Source organism: Monodelphis domestica, chromosome 1 (genome assembly GCF_027887165.1).
Source record: "Monodelphis domestica isolate mMonDom1 chromosome 1, mMonDom1.pri, whole genome shotgun sequence".
NCBI lineage: Eukaryota > Metazoa > Chordata > Mammalia > Didelphimorphia > Didelphidae > Monodelphis > Monodelphis domestica.
In genome coordinates this window covers 349,443,753-349,464,593 of record NC_077227.1, presented here as the reverse complement: position 1 = coordinate 349,464,593, position 20,841 = coordinate 349,443,753, and the positions used below count along the sequence as shown (strand labels likewise).

General features: G+C 38.3%; 1 protein-coding gene across 1 annotated transcript in view; it reads left to right on the top strand.

The window, feature by feature from the left end:
- The first annotated feature begins 234 nt into the window (after positions 1–234).
- Positions 235–20,841, top strand: part of PDE6A (phosphodiesterase 6A) — a 107,950-nt gene continuing 87,343 nt past the window's right edge. Inside the window, exons 1-5 of the mRNA XM_056811456.1 lie at positions 235–708; positions 7,218–7,370; positions 11,119–11,208; positions 11,575–11,715; positions 17,964–18,038. Of these exons, the coding sequence (XP_056667434.1) occupies positions 235–708; positions 7,218–7,370; positions 11,119–11,208; positions 11,575–11,715; positions 17,964–18,038 (933 nt within the window). The remainder of the gene's footprint in view (positions 709–7,217; positions 7,371–11,118; positions 11,209–11,574; positions 11,716–17,963; positions 18,039–20,841) is intronic.

The window sequence follows — 20,841 nt, the reverse complement described above, 5'->3', positions numbered from 1 at the left end:
ATATAATCCCATTAAATACCTGGGAGGAGTTAATACCCCAATCTTGTACCCTCTTCCAGGTTCCTGCTCTAAATCCCTGCTTCAAGGGGACTTATAACTGAGACCAGAGTCTGGCTAAAACAGAGCTAAAGCTCATCAGACAGGAAACCATTGGGTATCTACAGATCAAATTTGTCTCAAACTACTCTCTGAAAGTGAGCATCTCCATCATACTGTAGGCTGCTAACCTCGAAGATGGGAGAAGTGACAGCCGCAGAGGTAGAAAAGTTCCTGGATGCTAACATTAGCTTTGCTAAACACTACTACAATGACCAGTTCAGGGCCAAAGTCATCTCTGAGCTACTGGGTGCCAAGGAAACAGCTGTTGATTTTAGTCACTTCCACTCCTTGACCAGTGTGGAAGAGAGTGAAATTATTTTCGACCTCCTCCGAGATTTCCAGGAGAACCTGCAACCTGAGAAAAGTATGTTCAACGTTATGAAGAAGTTGTGCTTTCTCCTTCAGGCAGACCGAATGAGTCTGTTCATGTACCGGGCCCGGAATGGCATTGCAGAGCTTGCCACCAGGTTCTTCAATGTCCATAAAGATGCGGTTTTGGAGGACTGCTTGGTGATGCCTGACTCAGAGATCGTCTTCCCCCTGGATATGGGTGTAGTGGGCCATGTTGCACATGCAAAAAAAACTGTGAACGTCCCCAATACAGAAGAGGTAATAAATGTCCCATTTATCCAGGGGACTCCTGGGTCTATGGGGATGGTGTTGGAGTGAGAATGGGGCAGTTCTTATTCCTTTGTGAAGCAAAAAGGGGAATTCTTAACCAGGGATGGGCCATCCAGTTGACTCTGTCTATAAAGAGTGATTCCATGGTGTGGCAACTGTTTCAGGATACTGGGGTAGTCTTTTTTTCAAAAGAAGGTCCACTGGATGGGTTACAGTTGCCATACTGCCAAAGTGGTGCATGGCACAAAAAAATGTTTGTAGAAGCCCTGACTTTGTACAAATATGATCTAGGAAGTGAGGCAAATGTATATGTGTGTGTGTATGTGTATCATAAATAACATGTGCAATATATTGTATATGACATATAAATTTGAGTTAAATTTATTTGCTTGCTAACTCTCTCCCTCCTTCCCTTCCCCCATTAGAGAAGGCATCATTTAACAAAAAGATATATGTATATATAAAACTATGCCTTGCTTCTTTCTTTCTAATGAGTTCTTTCTCTAGAGGTGAAAATACACAAGTCCATTCTTCAGACAATATTTCTGTTGTTGTATATAATGTTCTCTTTGTTCTGTTTGTTTCACTCTTCATAAATTCATGTATTTCTTTCCATATAAAAATTAACCTGTTCATTGTTTCTTATGACAAAAAGATATAGTGAACATTTATGGCACCAGAAGGGATCATGAGAATCCATGGCTATTTTCTATTCCTCCAATATACAGATTCTTCAGATCTATGATGCTTATTGGATTACATGACTATGTTTAGCCCTTTATTGCCATCAGAAAATGACTTATTCTCAAAATTTAAAATGTAAAATTCTGCCTTACCTGTTATCTGTTTTGATTGACTTGAGAATAAAAAAGAATTGGATTTGGAGTGAGAAGGCATGGGTTTGAAGCCCAGCTCTTCTGCTTACTACTAGTGTGACCTTGAGCAAGTTATTGGCACTCAATGGACTTCAATTTCCTTCTCTGTAAAATAAGGCATTGTTCTAAATGATGCTAACTTTATAATCCTTTCAAGCTCTAATACCCTGTTTCTATGTCCTCAAGTTTAGGCATTTCCCCTGGGACTTCAAAATAGAGAGCTAGTATATGTGACATTCCACTTCTGAGGGTTCTGGTGAAAGAGGTGTTGACTTTGAAAGGAACCTGAAGGAGATAGCTAAGTGGCTCAGTGGATTGAGAGCCAAGACTGGAGTCTTGAGTTTAATTTGACTTCAGGCACTTGCTAAATATGTGACCCTGGATAAGTAACTTAACTTCCATTGTTTAGCCCTTATTGCTCTTCTGAACCAATATATGATATTGATTTTAAGATGGAAGGGTGGGGATAGAGAGAGAGAAAATTGGAAAGAGAGAGAAGGAAGGAAGGAAGGAAGGAAGGAAGGAAGGAAGGAAGGAAGGAAGGAAGGAAGGAAGGAAGGAAGGAAGGAAGGAAGGAAGGAAGGAAGGAAGGAAAGAAAGAAAGAAAGAAATGCAATTGTTTGTATGGTTTCAAACAGATTTTTTCAGCCTTGGGAACTGGTATTAGGAAAGAGGGAAGTTAAGTAAGTGAAGTTGAAATTGCGCTCTATAAGAGAGGTTATTACTTTCCCAAATATGGCTTTCCTCATGCCATTGGGCAATTTCCTTGTTGGGCTAGATTTCTTATACTTTCCATTACATTGCATTGTTGACACTGATTTTCAGTGGCCCTGGCATTGTTGACCAAAGAAGGACAATGTTTTTCATCAGTCTGTTAATGTAACCTTTTCTTTGTCTCCTTGGCATATCCAGGGCAAAAGAATGAGGAAACTGTTTTGAGTTACATAAAGGAGAGGCTTATAAACTAGTTTTAGTTGGCCCTATATTGATAAAAATCATTTATACAGAATCATAGGACTATAGGATGTGAGAATTAGAAAGAACCTTTAGAATTTTTTAGTCTTATTTTATAGAAAAGGAAGCTGAGACCCAGAGAGAGGGAAGTAATTTCCCCATATCATATAAAAAGCTGGTAGTACTAATTGTCCTCATTTTACAGGTGAGGAAATTGAGGTTCACAAATGTCAATGGTCATATAGCTAGTTCATAGCGAGAATAGAATCTATTCTTAGAGAATATATCTTTTATTTCTACAGATAAATTTTGTTATTACTTTATTGAGCACTTCAAAGTAGGGCCATATGCTGGGCAAAAATCCCTAGTGAAGCCAAACCAGATTAAAATCTCACTGGGAATGTATAACAAAATAAATAAAAATGCAATGCAATATAATGTTAATGAGGTTTTCTAAGTCAATATACTGGTGGCAGGGATCTATTTCTTTTTTCTTAATTATTGATCAATTTTAATGAAGCCCTTTGGGGGCAGCTAGGTGTTGGCTACTGAATTGAGAGCCTGGCCTTAAGTCAGGAAGTCTTTGATTCAATTATGACCTCAGACATAATATCCTCAAAGTGGTAGTGACACAGTCATAAAGACAGGTGTGATAGGAAAAAGGCAGAGGATCAGAAGGAATGGGGGCTTGAAGGCTGTTTGTCATAAGATCACTGAGTGACTATAGGTTAGACACTTTCCCCCTCATGCTTCAGCTTGCTTTTCTATAAAATACTTATTCTCTAAGATCTCTTGTTGCTCTGATATTCTGTAGTGGATTTCACAAAACAATAATAAACACATAATATGTTAGATGCAAATATGAGAAATTTGAGGCCAAAATTAGATATGTGAGATGTATTTTGAGCACGTGAACCAGGCTTAACTTTATGAATGTGTCACTACCACTTTGAAGATATCATATCACATGTTTATTGATTAATACTCTAAGAAGATGTTAGCTAAATCCTCAGCTCCTAGTTTAATTATAGCAGAAGCTTAACCTAGTTTCTTTACCCTTCAACTAGCTTGAAACCACATTATCAACAGTAATGCTGAATGTTCAGGTAACTGCACCCTTGAAATACTTTGATTCTTTGATAGCTCTGGGATCCCAAGTAGAAATGATTTGTCTCTTATAAAATTTCTCATAGCATCACTTTGGACAGCTCCTTTACACTTAAACAATTCTAATTTATACTACAATTATTTGAGCAGTCTTATCCCTCTCTGAGACTGTAATTTCCTTGAGACTGGAATCAATTGGGTTGTTTCATCTTTGTATTTCCAATGCAAGCACTGTGTCTTATCTTAATCATAATAAACATAGGTTAACCATAAGATCAAAAGCTGAAAAGGACCTTAGAGGTAAGCCATCAAGTTTGACAAAAGAAGAAACTAAAACATAGAGAAAGAAATGACATCCACAGCCAGGAAGGGCAGTGGAGAGAGTACTTAATCTGGAGTCAGAAAGATCTGAGTTCAAATGTGACTTCAGACACTTATTAACAGCGTAATACTGGACTAGTCACTTAACTTCTGTTTGCCTCAATTTCCTCACCTGTAAAATGAGGATAATAGCACCTGCCCCCCAAAGTTATTGTGAGGATCAAATAAGATAGTATTTATGAAATGTATAGCACAGGCCTGGCACACAGTAAGCCCTATATATATGCTAGTTATCATCCTCATCCTCATTATTTTTCAAGGTTGTAGAGGCAGAGCTTGGAATTCAAAGCCAGATCTTCCAATTCCAAATTTAGTGTTTTTTTCAACTATACTCCAGGTGATATTAAGCTCTTCCAATTCACAACAACTGGAAGTCTTATTAGTGGGTGAGCTCTCCAAATGATCCTGAAAATGGTCTCCATCAGTAAATTTGTTTGACCTTGGGCAAATCATTTCATGTAGGTACTCACCAAATATTTGTTCAGTTTAAGTGAATTGAAATAAATATTTTATTTATTTATAAATTCAGGTATCCTTTCCCTAACCAAAGTCAATATTATGCTTGTGACCTTGATTCCCTACTAATCTTTTCCGGATAGTTTGTCCTTTAGATAGTTCCTTCTTTCTTCATAATCTTAGTCTCTATCCATTGGCTTTTCCCCTATAGACTACATATATGCTCAGATCTCCTTCATCTTTCAAAAATTCTTACTAGACTTTCCTATCTCCTCAACCTTATCATTCTTTATCTCTTCTCCCTTTCACTTGCAAACTCTGTGATATCAAGATAATAAATGATGTTAATAAGGAGGATACTGTGGTAATATACTTTACTGAATGATCACAAAGTATTTTCAGATCTCCTCCTTGAAGAAAAGTCCAAGATTGAACTTCCCTTCACTGGACCAGTATACAAAATATTTGGAGACTAATATGTGTGTATGTGTAATCTATTTATATTATGTAATAAGGAATAATAATAATAGGATGCCTTAACTCTAAGGGAAACTAGATTTTCCACCCAATCCTCTTTCACCTCATGTGAGGTGAATTTCTTCAGATCTTGAGAATTCACTCAAGCTACTCTCAAAACTCCTTACCAATAACTAAAAACACTATCTGACTAAGCTATCTATAATCCTTATATAAAAGTAAATTATTTATATTAAGAGAGTCTCCAAATAGACAAAATCAGTGAGCCAAAATGTCTGAGAGGCTCACTGAGCAGGGTGTGGCTCTGAGGTAAAACTCAGAGTCCAGGCAAGCAGGTCTTCTGCTCTTCTCCTTTTACACAAAAGTTCTCACAGCAGCAGGTGTACACCAGTCTTCTTCCAGATGGTTTTGCACAGTGAGCAAAGGACAAACCCTCAAGATATTTCCAGGGTTGCTCTCTCTTTCCTGTCACAAGCAGAGCTCTAGCCAGAGAGAGAGAGAGAGAGAGCCTAGTCGGCCAGTCTCCACAGAAGTCAGACTAACTGCCTCTGAACTCTTCTTGCCCCTCCCCTTTCAGAATTCCAAGCCTTGCACCAAAAATTCTTTTTTGCCTCAGTCATTCTCCAGCCTCTGGGACAGCCTTAAAAAATTCCCTATCTTCTCAAACCTTGTCAATATATTAATAATTTCCTCTCTATAACTCCTAGGAAAAATTGTCCCTTTTCCTTTCCACACTGTCACTTTTCACTGTTTCAATCATTTGCAATGTGATTTTGATCCCACCACCTAATTAAAACTATTTTTCTCCCAAGGTTACAAATGATCTCCTAACTGCTAAATCAAATTATTTTTATCAGTCCATATCCTTCTTGACCTCTCTTTAGCTTTCACTGTTGACTGCTCCCTCCTTGTAGACACTCTACCCTCCCTGGGTTTTCTTGACTGCACTATCCTGGTTTTCTTCTTACCTATCTGATCACTCTTTCTTAGTGTCCTTTGCTGGATAATCATTCATCTCTTGCCCCTCTTTTGCATGAGTATACCTTGGAGTTGTACCTTGGGCCTCCTCGTTTCTCTCAGAGAGCTCATCATTTTCTACAAATCCAATTATTATCTTTTTTATAGCTGATCCCCACATCTACATATCCAGTCCCCATATCTTTCCTAAACTATAATTTCCCTTTGCACATCGATTGTTATAATCTCCATCTGAAAGTTGCATTGACATCTCAAATACAAAATCTCTAAAACAGAACTTGTTTGCTTCTCCCCCAAATTCCCCTTTGTATAACTTCTATATTTCTGCAAAGGACTACTATTATTTTTCTAGTCATTCAGGTTTGCAACATCTTTACTTTCCTATCTTCCTATATCCAATCTGTTCCTGAGTCCTGCTGATCTTATCTCCACAACCTTGCTCACACCTGTCCTCTTCTCTCCACTCAGGCATTCCTTATATTTGTAGTCCTAAACAATAAGTCTGATCACACTACTTTCCTTCTGAAGAAGATTCAGTGGCTCTCCTTTAAACCTAAGATAAAACACAAATTCTATTTCAAATTCAAAGTTCTCTGCAATCTGATGATAGTCTACCCTTCAAATTATTTGCCCTCACATAGTCTGTGTTCTAGGCAAATTATCTTAATTGCTTATTCACACAATTCTATCTCCTGTCTCCATGAAAAGTTGTCTTCCATTCCTGGAAGATACACTTCTCACTTCACATTATTCCTAACTTCTAACTGCTAAGAATAGCTCATCTGTCATCATCTAAAGAACCTGGGATCCATAGATACCTAAGGGGGCCCATGAACAGAATTCAGGGAGTCTCTGAACTTTGATGGGGAAAAAAAAAGATTATATTTTCAATTCACTAACTTCTAACTGAAATTTAGTACTTTTTTAAGTTATGGATTGGGGTGAGGAGAAACCTCTCTGATGATGTGGGTTCAGATCCCAGATCTGGCATTTATTGGCCATGTGACCACAAGTAACTTTCCTTCTCTGGGACTAAATTTTCTCATCAACAAAATGAAGAGGTTGGACTAGGTGATTGCTGTGGCCCCTTTGGACTCTAAAAGTCATTGTGTCTATAAATTCTATAATATGTGATTCCTATTTTGCCTTTGTTTTCTTGTTATGAAGAAAACAGAAATGATTAACCATATATCAAGAGAAATTAATTGGATTGTCTTTTTTTGAATGACTCTAATGACAGAATCATGTGTTTATTTCTTTGTTTCTTAGGATGAGCACTTCTGTGACTTTGTTGATGATCTCACAGAATATAAGACCAAGAACATTTTGGCCACTCCAATAATGACTGGAAAAGATGTTATAGCTGTAATTATGGCTGTGAACAAAGTTGATGGATCATGTTTTACCAAGAGGGATGAAGAGGTAAGGAAATCTTATAAATAGGCAACTATAAGTCATGTCATTGATATTAGCTCATATGTAAGCAGAATTAGAAATATAATATACCCAATAATTACAATAATGTAAATGGAATGAACAACACCAAAATGAAATCAAAGAATAACTATAATAAACAAATAGCTCCAGAAAAGAGGTGAGAAAATGCCCTTATTTCTGCTCTCTTCTTTATAGAGATCATAGGGATGGGGAGACTATGGACATATAACATTGCACATATTATCAAATATGATTAAAGTATTGGTTAGTCTTGATGAAAAAAATTTTTCCCTTTTTTGTTACATATGTCATGAGTAGATTTGTAATAACTGAGGAAACAAAGTCTAAACTATGTAATTTATTATCAAACAAATGCATAATAAACTGAGTCAAAGACCCTTCAGCATTCATAAGAACTTCAAAAACAGATTTTTTTATAGTTTTTTGCACATTAAAAAAAATAATAAATAGGAATCAGAACAGGACGTAGGATTAAGTGATTTGATTATTTATTGGAGAAATAATTTGGTATTTTCCAAGTTAGGAGGTGAGTGAGTAGGTAGAATTCCCTGCAATCATGTGACTTATAGGAAAACAAAACGGAAGTCAGAATATGGAAGTTGTTCACAAAATGGAGTCAGTTTGGTTTTCACAATTACTCCATTAGATAGTTGGTGAGGTTGTATTCCCATTTCCTCTTGGATCACTATCTATAAATTTAATCTATAATATTTTTATATACCCGATATCAATGTCACATGCATCACAGACCAAGAAAAGCCCAGTGGGAAGCATCTTTTTGCATAGCTACTGATACGGAGTCTATTAATGAAGCATAAAGCAAAGAGTGGCCATTTACGTATAGCTGCCAATATGCCATTTCTCTTTTTCCAGATGAACCAGGAGGAGGGATTCCACCAGGGGTCACTTGATTTAGGCAATTATGTTTCTGCTCTAACCTGTTGGATTTCCTGAAAGCTCATCACAACCTTCCCAAATTGATTAATGTAGGAACAAGATTATTTGGTCATAGCACAGACTCCCCCTTGGGAAGCTACAATAAGGTTTAAGACAATTGTTTTCAAGCACTACCAATCTATCAGAGTCATTGTGGTGGATATGATGCTCTACAGCACCATGAATCCAAGATCAAATAAAAGTACTGTACAGCTGGACCTATAGGGCAAACAGATAATCCAATTACTGGGATTTCTCTTTTTACAGCCTCAACAATGGCAGTTCTTTTCACTAGGGAGAGTAAGGACTCCATTAAATCAGTCATATCTCCCCAGGTGGAGTTATAACCTCTAAATATGTCCTGAAATTGAGCTGTAACAGCCTCAGAGTATTTATCAAATTTAGGAATATCTTTCTTTCTGATGGAAGGGCAAAGGGACTGTAAATTTGGTGACTTCCTATAAATAACTAGAATATCCATGTTAGTTGGATCAGGTATAGCCTTTCCCAGGGAGGAAAGACACTTGCAGCAGTTCTCTCATGATCAAAGGAGATCAAATCTTTTATTAAGAGTAGAAGGGGAATAAGATGAAGGAGCCGAGAGAGAAATAGAACAAGCCTATATAGTAGCCTGCCTAGCAGTGAAAAGTATAGAAATGAATGTGATAGGCAGGGTGGTATTAGACTGAAGAGGCTGGAGAGGAAGAGGCAAGCTAGGATATAAAAATAAAGCCCTTTAGGGAGTCAGTCCATCAAATCATCCCAGCAAAACCAATGTTGCATCTGAGATGAATGAGGATTTTCAATAGCAAGCTTTAATTTCTTCAATTTGAAATAATGAAAAGTACCATATAGTGGCCAAAAAAGATTACCAGCTGAATCTCTTGGCAGTTTTAGATCAAATTCAATATCATTTTTTGATCATTCCCATTTGAACTGGTCCCAGGGTATTAACATATTTTCAAGAAGAGTTTCTTTTTGGTATGCTATTATTAGATCCTATCATTCCCTTAAGAAAGCTCTCCTAAACACTATTTATATCCAGAGAAAGAACTGTGAGAGTAGAAACACAGAAGAAAAACAACTGCTTGATCATATGGTTCAATGGGGATATGATTGGGGATGTAGACTCTAAGCGATCACCCTACTGCAAATATTAATAATATGGAAATAGGTGTTGATCATGACACATGTAAAACCTAGTGGAATTGCTCATTGGCTATTGTGGAGGTTGGGGGTGGGGTGGGAGGATGAGAGGGAAAGAACATGAATCATGTAACCATGGAAGAATATTCTAAATTAATTAATTAAATAAAAAATTTCAAATAAGAAAAAAAAAAGAAAGCTCTCCTAATAGTATGGGAGCTTGTCCAGTAGTGTGAGAGCTTTCCTTAGCTTGAAAAGTTTGAGATTAAGCAGGGAGTCTGACCTCTGGGGTGGTCTTCCATGACTTCTAAGATAGTTTTCCATGAAGAAATCCCTTGATGGAAAATCAAGCAAAGCACTTTAGGGTAATTCTTCTGAAAGGTCATCTTGGAAGTCAGAGTCTCCTCTCAAACTCCTGACTAGTTTGCCAAAAACTGTTGCAAGTGGATTTATAACTGAGGAAACAAAACACAAACAAATGCTATTTATTAGCAAAGGATGTATAATAACCTGGATCAAAAGCCTTTTTCAGCAGGCACAAAACCCTCAAATACAGATTTCTCACAGATTTTTATACATGAAAAGGAAACAATAAATAAAATTTAGGCTTAAGTAATCTGATTTCTTATTGGAAGACAGATTTGGGACTTTCTGAATAGGGAGGAGGTAAGCAAGAAGGCAGGATTCCTTGAAATTGGGCGATTTATAGGAAAATGAACCAGAAGTCTCAAAATGGTATTGTTCACAAAATGGATTTGGTTTGGTTCTCACATAAGGGATGGACTAATGGAATTAGAGAGAGACAGATGTGCTCAGAAATGAAGATGATATGAAGATACTGATAGCAATAAAAATTTTAAATTGTTAAAACACATTTAAAACACACTTCAGAGCTTGCCAAGATATTCCCCTCAAATCACACTGAGACATAGATGGAATGGGTTTTCAAATTGAGGTCTGGAAAGATTAAGTAACTTAGTCATAGTTACACAGCTGGGGAGTGGCAAACATAAAACTAGAAACCAGACATTTTTATTCTAATTTAAATGATCTTTCTATCATATCATAACCATCCTCAATGTCTCCTAATTTACGGTGACTCCTAAATTATAGATTGAAGCTGAGTCCTGGAAAATGGTCCTAATGATAGACCTTGGGACTAAATCTCATGTAACCTTAGACAAGTCACTATTCCTCTCTGAGTCTATTTTCCCATTTATAAAGTAATAGGAATGGAATGATTGTTTCCATGTAGCTTTGATTCTCTATGGATCTAAGATTCTATGAAAATCATCATGTTACAATGGACATTGCTGGTCTTGAAATCAGAGGATCTGGGATTGAATTCCCCTCTGCTACTTGCTACTTATGCAGCTATAGGAAAGTTATTTCAACTATCCGGTCTTTGGTTTCCTCATTCAGGACATGAATAGATCGAACTGGATAACTGTGCTAGTCCCTTCTAGCTCTAAATCTGTGATCCTACCTAAGGAAAGGTATTTATCACTAGAGATTTATGAGCCTACCATGCTGATAACAAGTACTCAGGTACATCATAACACTATGATCTCTACTCTCCCAAAGGGTTCATTATCCTTCTCATCCTCCTCATACTCTGTTTGTATTTTAGATTCTAATGAAGTATCTTAATTTTGCAAATCTGTTCATGAAGGTGTTCCATCTGAGCTACCTTCACAACTGTGAAACCCGCCGGGGCCAGGTAAGAAAACAGACCTGAAGGAACTCTATCAGTTTGCTTGGCTCTTAAACCATTTACATAGGAGAGATTGGGAAAGAAACCCATTAGCCCTGGACTCCTTGACCATATGGATTATCTATTCCATGTAACTGTGTGCTCCTCAGGAACAGGGATTTTCTTTTTGCTTTTCTTTGCATACCCAGACACTTAATACAGTGCCTAGCACATAGTCAGTTTTTATTCAATGCTGCCTGCCTGCCTGGATATTTATATTGCTGCATTAAACTTATGCTAAGAAGGATCCAAATTAATTTTTTGGAGCTAGAAGAAATGCTGCTGCCATAGCTAATCCTAAGACCTTTATGCTTTTTCTTTGTTTTCATTTAGATACTCTTGTGGTCTGGGAGCAAAGTGTTTGAAGAACTTACAGACATCGAGAGACAGTTCCACAAAGCCCTTTACACAGTCCGTGCCTTTCTCAACTGTGACAGATACTCTGTGGGGCTCTTGGACATGACCAAGCAAAAGGTTAGGCAATCTATGAGGCAAACAATTTAAGTCAAGGTTAAGTTTGGTTTTGTTGGAATTAATTTTCCCATAATCACTTCATATGCCTCACGGAAAGTATGGAAGAATTGGGGTCATATTGTGCACCTTACACATTGGCCATCCTTTTACAGCAAGGGTGGTGCATCTATTTTCCACAAAAAGTCACTAATCTACACCTAGTGAGTTAGTGAGCCAGCAAAACATAATTCTGCTCACCAGGGCTATGTGAAAAGTAAATACACACCTGGGTGGGACAAAGTTTGTTATCACCATTAAAATAGCAGTAACAGGAGAGAGGAGAGGCAAAATGAAGAGTGAAATGGTGAAGGACAGAGAACCCAACATCATATAGAATAAATACAATAAATGATGGAGAATTTATTTCTAGTTTATGGCTAATTATAGGGGAGAAGTAAAAGAAGTAAAAGAGAGACAACCAGAAATGAGAAGAGAGCCAAGAAGGAGGCAAAGAGATATAGAAAAGGTAGGAAGGGATTCAGAGGTAGAAACAGTAGCAGAGGGGAAACAGATTTTAACAGGCAAGAATTATGTAATATATATGCATATATAATATGATATATGTAATGTGATATTATATAATAACAGAGAATTTCTTGAGTTGAAAGCACAATAGTGCTTTTTGAGTTCTTGGGAAATGCTGAATGGAGTGAGTCATATGCCTGACTTTTTTTCTGTCCACTTTTCCCTCTTCAGGAATGGTGGGTCTCTTTACTCTCTCTCTCCTCATCTGGTTCTCTCAAGGCAATTTAAAAATGAGAGACTTAGATTTGGAAGAGACCTTAAAGGCTGCCTAGTGTAAGCTTTTGAATTTTTCTGCAGAAGAAATTAAGGTTCAGAGAAATTAAATGATTCTCTGAAGGTCATACAGGTAGAAAAAACCAGAATCCAGAATCTCTGACTCGAGTTCCAGTATTCTTTCTGTTCCCCTAAACAGTCCATTAGATTTGCTTCCCTATCAAGGACCCATCTAAACTTAATCATGTAACACTGAGTTTCAGAAATTTAAAGAAGTTTCATTCTTTCAGAGAACTCAGGGATTAAAGCATGCAGATCAACAAACCCCACTAAAAATGCAAGTTATATTTAAGTTGATCAGACCACACAGACAATGGCAGAATAGGATGTTTCTCTGGCACTGACCTGACCAACATAGCTGAATCATAAGTCAGGATTAGCCAAAATTTGTAAGGTTCAACAACGGACTTTATGCTGTTCTTTCAGAAAAAAAAAGCCACTGTTGACTTAGTGAGTATGTGACTGGAGAAGATTTATCATTATTACAAAGAGTTAAGGTTGCAGAATTTAACCCTAGGCTTAAGCCTGAAAAAATGTCTTGCTTTTTAAAAACTTTTCTGGAAGAACAACATCCCAAGAAAATATTCGAATAGTCAACCCCAAAGGGGAACAACTGAACCCTTTGGGGATGAATGTTTATAAAGACTTTAAAAAGAATGTTCCAGCTAGCAAAATGTTTACTTTATAGAGGAGACTGAGCAAAATCTCTTGAGCTGCCATTCTCTTCTCCCAAGGTTTGAAAGGGTCTCTAAACTGCTAGAGTTTCCTTGGATATCCAGCATAGTATGGTCTAGTTCCCTGAATTTAAAGTCAAAGAATCCAGGTTCACATTTTAACTCTGATATTATTATCTCTTTAACCCTAGTCAAATCATGGTCCCTTTCTGGGTATCATGTTTAAAATGAAAAGAATGGGAGGACTTGGGGGTTCTCAAGGTGCCTTTAAGACCTAAACCCTATGATGCTAAATAAACCCTGTGGAGGCACAGGATATGTCAGACTTTTCCCTAAGATTGTCTTTCCATGGGAGGAAGCTAAAAATTACATCAACATTCATCTGAGTGACATGTATAGCACTTTATGGTTCATAAAACATCACCCCTACAACAACCCTGTGAGGTATGTAGTGCAAGTATTAATAATCCTATTTTCAGATGAGAAAATTGAGTCTCAAAGAGGTTAAGAATTTGCTTATGGTATAGTCACACAGCTAGTATGTGTCAGAGCCAGAATTTAAATCGGTCTCTCCCAAGTCCAAGACCACTGCCATTTCTCCTATACCACACATTCCCTGGAAGGAATTGAGTATTTGGTTGGTATACCATCCTTTGTGGTCTTTTCCCATAGTAGATTAGTGCTGTTGGAAGCAACAAATGATGGTGAGAATTCTATTCAATTTATATGTAAACAGAGATTGGACAGTTAAAGCTCTGCAGGAAAAAAATTATTTGCTTTGGTTTCTAGTAGCTCATGGGATCTTAGAAAGCTGAACGAGAGGAGTCCTAATGAGGCATCAGAGGAAGACTCTAGGGAAACTGACTCATATACACTTAATTGTTTGTGATTTTTAAATCATACCTCATCACCTCTTCCTTTTGGCTATCAAAAGAGTGAACAGTCATGTAGAACTAGGAATCAACACCTGAAAGGAAATCTGTCTGTTTTTTGAGGGAGATAATAAGTAACAAAAGAATAACAGCTATGATTAGTAGAGAATGAGACAACGATGATAGGGTCAAGCCTATCAGAATCAGAAGCCTATAGAATCAGAAGGCTTGACTTCAAATTTTGGCTATCCATCATATTACCTGCCGAGCTTTGGACAAATCACTTTCCCTCTCCATGTCTCAAATTATTCATCTATAAATTGAAAGGGTTGATTGGGAATTGTGTAAAAAAAAGCCATTAAAATATCCATAAATAAATATTCTTTATCCCTTTCACCACTATTGGTCATATGAATACTGGCTTAAGAGTTGAAGTACCTGATTTAAAATCCAGGCTCTACCACTACCCACCCATGTGACCAAAAAGTCACTTAAAAGGCTAATCACCTAATTCCTTTGGGCTTCAATTTCCTCAATCATAATTATGAAATTGTTAGACTAGATGATCCCATAGATCCTTTTGAGGTCTTTCCCTATGATTGATAAATATGAAGGTGGTAAAAGAACAAGCAAAAAACTGGGGGAAGATGAACTAAAATATTTGTAGCAGTGCTTTTGTGGTAGGAAAGAAAGAGAAAGGAAGAAAGGAAGGAAAGAAGAACAAAAGAAAAGAACAGAAAAGAAAGAAAAGAAAAGAAAGAAAGGAAGAAAAACATCTACCAGTTGGGAAATGGCTAAACGAATTTTGTATATGTGAATTAAACTGGTTAACCAATAGACTCAGACAGGGAAGGGAAGAGAGCATATTAGTGTGTGTGGCTGACAGCCTGGGGAAAAAACTGACGAGTGGAGAGACTGAAAGTTACAGTGACGACAAAAAAAGAAGGTTTGGGACTTCAAGGAAAAGGAAAGGATAAAATGACCACAGATTATGATTAGATAATGAAATTTCTGAGTTAATGAACATGGAAGTGCTACATTTATGGAGGGTGACAGGGGTGAATTTTAGATTTACTCCACCATGCTTAGTCTAGCAACCAGGAATGTATACACCCCTACTTAAGGATTAAGTGTTGAGAAGGATGGCCTATGACAGACATGTGCTAGCAAGTGACAAATAAGAAACAACTGACAGACCCCCTGGGCTGTCCCAAGTCAAGCTTAAGCTACCATTGGTACATGTGAGATGCAGGAAGTGTTGTAAAGAACAGTCTATATATTTCACATCACTTCCTCTCTCTGGGCTCTCTCATGGAGATGTGGCTCTCGCTCTCACTCTTGCTCCTGGAGACATTGGTCTTTGTCAGCAGCATGGGGAGTGCTGGGTGGCATTTGGCATCTTGGTGGTTGGCGTTTGTGAATTGCCGGTAAAGGACTGGAGAAGCTTGGTAGTGTGGGTTAGGTGAGGCGTCTTCCCTGAACAACCTGGGTGAGTGATTTAGGCTGATTCCTTTTTCCTTTACCTTCTAAAAGTATTATTCTTTTAGGAGGCCCCTCATCTGTTACAAGGGAATCACTTTAAAAGGCTGATATATATTAATTTAAGGTCGCCAAGGAATCAGCTATGTAATTCCTAAATGAAAACTCAAGTCAGCAGTAAATCTTTTATGGAGTTTAATTACAATAGGAGTAAGAAAGGAATTAGAGATAGAGAGAGAGAAAAAGGGAGAGAAGGGAATAGGGCTTACATACCCCTTCTGTTTAGGCTGGGCCAAAAGGCCCAAGCCCTTAGATAGCTGGGGCAAAGAAAAGAGATCAGTCCCTATTACTCACGTGACCAAAATGGAGAAACAGTCTCAGAGGCCCCCACCTTCAGCTTCCTTCAGAGCAAGCTTCTCAGAGCACACCGCAACCACTCCGGCCAACTCCTCAACCACTTCGAGTCTTCAGACCCCCCTGATCTTTAAGGAAACCATCCAAGTTGCCTCCCCTCAGTTCTCACATCTACCAATCACTGTCCATCAATTTCCCTGTGCCAATGGAGGCTCTAGCTTAACCCAGGACCGCCCAGAGGCTTTGCACATGTCTGTTGAAGGTCATATTTTCAAATAATTAAATCTTTGCTCCTTTGCTACAGCCCTTTCTAAATCCTGTTAACCTGAGTAGGGTAGAGATTGGAATAATTAAATTTTGATCTAGGCTGCAGCCCTTACTCAATCCTGTTAGGACTGAATAGGGTGGAGATTGATTCCAAGTATCTCCATTGTATCAATTCTAAAATCAATCATGACTCAAAGAAATTCCTGTTCTATGCTTAAGCATAGGTCAAAGTCCTTTCCATTGTTCAGCAAAAGGTTTCTGTCCTAAAGTAATCTTAAGAAGGGAAGAGAAGGAACCTCCCATGCCAATGGGGTTCCCATTCCAATAGACTATCAGTAAGAAATTTTCCAAGTATGAAATATCCCAATGGTGAAATTTCCAACATTTATAAGTCTAAGGAATTTTGAGGTTTACATATCTCAGAGTAGACCCTGTAGCTGGAAGCCAAGCTAGTTTTTTAATCTTCTGAGGAGGCCTCATGGCTGAGTTCTCAGAACTTCCTTTGACTTAGGTTAGGCCGGAGAAATCTTATACCCTTTTCTCTCTCTCTTCTTCTTCTTAATTCCTTCCGTCTATTGTAATTAAGCCACCATAAAATTCCAAGACTGACTTGAGTATTTTTATTGGGATTGAATTAATCCCTGGTGACCACTAGTATCATATATTCATCCAATAACCCTGAAATTTACCCCTTACACAAGATCATGGATATAAATATATTTGTATATAACTGAGTAGGGTGGAGTAGCAAATCAAATTAAATGAAAAGGTCGAGGAACTATCAAGTTAGAGTGTTTGAGGTGATATCAATAGGTATATTGAAATCTTTTGGGATGAGGAGAGGAGAAGAGAAGGAGAGAAAGACTGTAAAGGAAGCCTTTAATCCACTGGGGAAAGAAGAGGGAATTACCAAGAGGCTGGTAGATAAGAGCTACTAAAAATTTGATTGAGTAGTATATATGAACTGAACCTCAAAGGAGGAGAAGGCACTGAGTGATAGTGGTAGAGGGAAAACTTGGAATTGGCAATGGAGAGCAAGGAGTATTCCAACACCTCTATTTCCACCAGTGAGTTGAGGGAATGAATGCAAGTGAAAGATCTGGTACTAGAAAAAATGGTCAGGAGACTATATCATCAGGAAGGACCTGGGTCTCATTTGGGAGTCAGAAGATTGAAGGGGAGAAAAAGGAAGATTTAAAAATGAAAGCAAATTTGTTGCTTCTGGAGTAGGTATTCCAGAGAACACAGTGGAAGTGGTAGATAGCTGTAAAGGGGAATATTAGTAGGAGTAGAGAGGAAGGGATTGAGTTAAGTGTATGGGAATAAGAAGGTATAAGAGATTAGACAGTGAGGAAGGAAGAATTTGAATGATGAAGGCTAGGGATTCAGAGTCACTAGGATGGTGCTAGATATGACAATGTAGGAGTCTTTTAATAACTGAGAAATGAGATAGGATATATTATCAACATTCCTAGAGGTTTGGCCTCAGGTGGAATCTTCTTAAGGTCTTAGACGAGTCATGTATGTAATAGTAGTTTTCTCCTCCTAAGTTAGAAGATCAGGCAAATCTTTTAAGGTCTCTTCCAACCCTAAACCTATGAGCAAGATACTGTCCTTGCTCTTTAGAAAAATGCATAGCTCGGAAGGGAAAAGCAACTACAAACATAATATAAGGCTCCAACTGCCTCTTCTTTCATAGCCTCCTTTTTGCTTTAAAATGTTTTAAAGTCCCTCTTAATGCTATCATGATGACTTTTTTCCCTAGGAATTTTTTGATGTCTGGCCAGTGTTGATGGGAGAAGCTCCACCCTACTCAGGACCCAGGACACCAGATGGAAGGGTAAGTCACTGCAGTTTTCAAAATGCCCTTTGTCCTGGTAAAGAAGTTTACATTCATATAGCCATTCTTCATGCTCGACATATATTATCTCATTCCACCCTCATTCATTTGATAAGCACTTATAAGGTGCCTACTATGTGCCAGGTAAGAACTCAGCTAGATTCTGAAGCTACAAGAGCTCCTCCCAGAGCTGACATTCTATCTGGAGAGATGGCATGTACATAATAAGTATATCTGGAATAAATACAAAATATCTGAGGGAAGGAAGGCAGAAACAATTGATGATATCATGTAGGAGGTGGCATTTACTCTGAGCTCTGAAGGAAAATAGGAATTCTAAGAAGTGGAGGTAAGGAGGGAATATGTTCCAGGCATAGAAACAATCTATGCAGAGGTACAGAGATGGGAGAGGGTCAGTTTGTTTGGAAATTAGTGTTCATAAAGGAAAATTATATACAGTAAGCCTAGAGAGATAGGCTAGAGATAGATTGTGAAGGACTTTCCTGTCAAATAGTGCAGCTTGAATTTTACTCGAGAGAGAAGAGGGACCCACTAGAGCTTCTAGAACAAAGTAGTAGCATCTGCTTTTGTCAATTGGCAACTTTGTGGGGGAGGATGGACTGGAGAGGGTGAAGGACTAGCAGCAAAGAGCTGGATTAGAAGCAACTGGGTAACTCAGTGAATTGAGAGCCAGGCCCAGAGATTGGAGGTCCTGGGTTCAAATGTGACCACAGACACTTCCCAGCTGTGTGACCCTGGGCAAGTCACTTGACCCCCATTGCCTAGCCCTTACCACTCTTCTGCCTTGGAACCAATACACAGTATTGATTCCAAGACTGAAGGCAAGGTTTAAAAAAAAAGAGCTGGATTAGGAGGCTTGGTTCAGGGTGGTGTGTAGATGGAAAGAAGGGGCCAGATGTAAGATATGGTGGGGGAAGAATCAATATTCCCTCTAAGGAATAGGGATTCAAATGTTAGTATCTCCATTTTACAGATTTGGAAACTGAAACTGAGTGATTTGCTGCTCACATAGTGAGTCTGAGGCAAAGCTGTGACATCAATTCAAGTGCTTTTTCAAGTTTGCTATGTTATCTTTAAAAACCTTATCATCTAGCCTCGTATTACACCAATACGTATATTCCATGGGTCAGCTCATGTGCCCTGGAACAACAGAGCCACATACAGTAATGGCCTGAGTCAGCAGCTAACCTATAGCTTAGGTTGCAGTCTTGCCTGGGAGCAGACAGAGGTTAAGCCATGATTAGATTACAAAGATTCATAACTCTGGAGCTAGAAGGGACCTCGAAACCATCTGATAGAACCCTTCTATTTTTGCAGAGGAGGAGCCTGAGACCCAAGAAGGTTAACTGACTTTCTCAGGGTCCCCCTAGTTAAGTAAGTGATAGAGGTGAGATATAAACACAGCCCTTCTGAATCCAGTGCCAGAGTTCTCAGAAGAGTGGTTTAAGCAAGATAGCCATAGCTTCCATCTTCCTTCATGTCCCCTCTTTACCAGACTTCTTTTTTTTAGGTTAAGTGGGGAGGAATTGGCACTGTATAAATATCTGAGGTGGCTCAGTAGGATAGAAAAAACAAAGTCCTGGACATCAGGAGCCAGGCAATTGAACCCTGGCTCTACACTAACAAGCTGAGAGTCCTTGGACAGATCTCATTCCCCATCTCTGCCTGTTTTATCACCTGTGAAATTTAACTGGTCACCGAAGTATTCTGAGGCTTATGAAAATTTTAATTTTCCTTACAACATCTTTGTGAGTAAGCAGCATGCTATTATCTGCCTCTCACAGTGAGGAAAGAGAACTGTCTCTAGTGCCCTGGAGAGAGGATCTGCTTAGGAATGAAGAAAACCTGGGCTTCAAGTATTCCTCCAACACATAATATAGTGTCTGTGGGACCCTACACAAATTACCCCACCTCTCAGAGCTCCAGCAAAATCTCTAAAATAATAAATTGTAGAATAGTTGCTAATTCACATTGGAAGAGGGAGTTTAATTACAGGATCTGTCCGTAGATAAAACGAAGTGACTTGTTGAGGATCAAGGAGCTAGAAGTATTAGTTCTAGTTTTCAGGCAGTTCTCGTGACTATCCTAAGTTTAGAGCCTTATCCAAAATGACAAGCAAGGGGGAGGAGGAAACAGTGGGGAATAGGGGTGCTGTGGGATACTGTCTGTGACTATGTGTATGTGTGCTTGACTATGTGTGTTGTAAGACTAGACTCAATGTTTCCTAATGTGTATAGTGTATATGGATGTGTACATTGTACTAAATATTCTCATGTGTGTGTATGGTTTGGATTAAATGTTCTTCTGTGTGTGTGTGTGTGTGAATGCGTGTTTATGTGTAGACCAAATATTCCTTCCAGCTCTTACACACTGTGATTCTTTGTTACTCATGATGAGAAGGCAGTTTGCTTTTCATCCTGTTTTCAAACTGGCTCTATTTTATACCTTCTATCCCCCTTCTCTTCTCTTGCTTCCCAATCTCTTTCTCTCATTCAGGATCATAGAGTTTAGAGATGGAAGATACCTTAAAAAATCATATTTTCCAACTCCTTCATTTTACTGATGAAAATGAATCAGAAGAAGGCAGTGACTTCTGATCCTCCCTTTAGAATATGATACAGCTGGGCTTCCTTGTGGAGGGTTCTGCCCCCATCCCCAGTGCTCTTTTCATTATTCTATTTCTTTTTTTAAAAGATAATTTATTGATTTAGAATATGTTTCCATGGTTATATCATGATTTTTCCCTCCCTTCTTCCCTCCCCATCCCAGAGCTGGCAAGCGA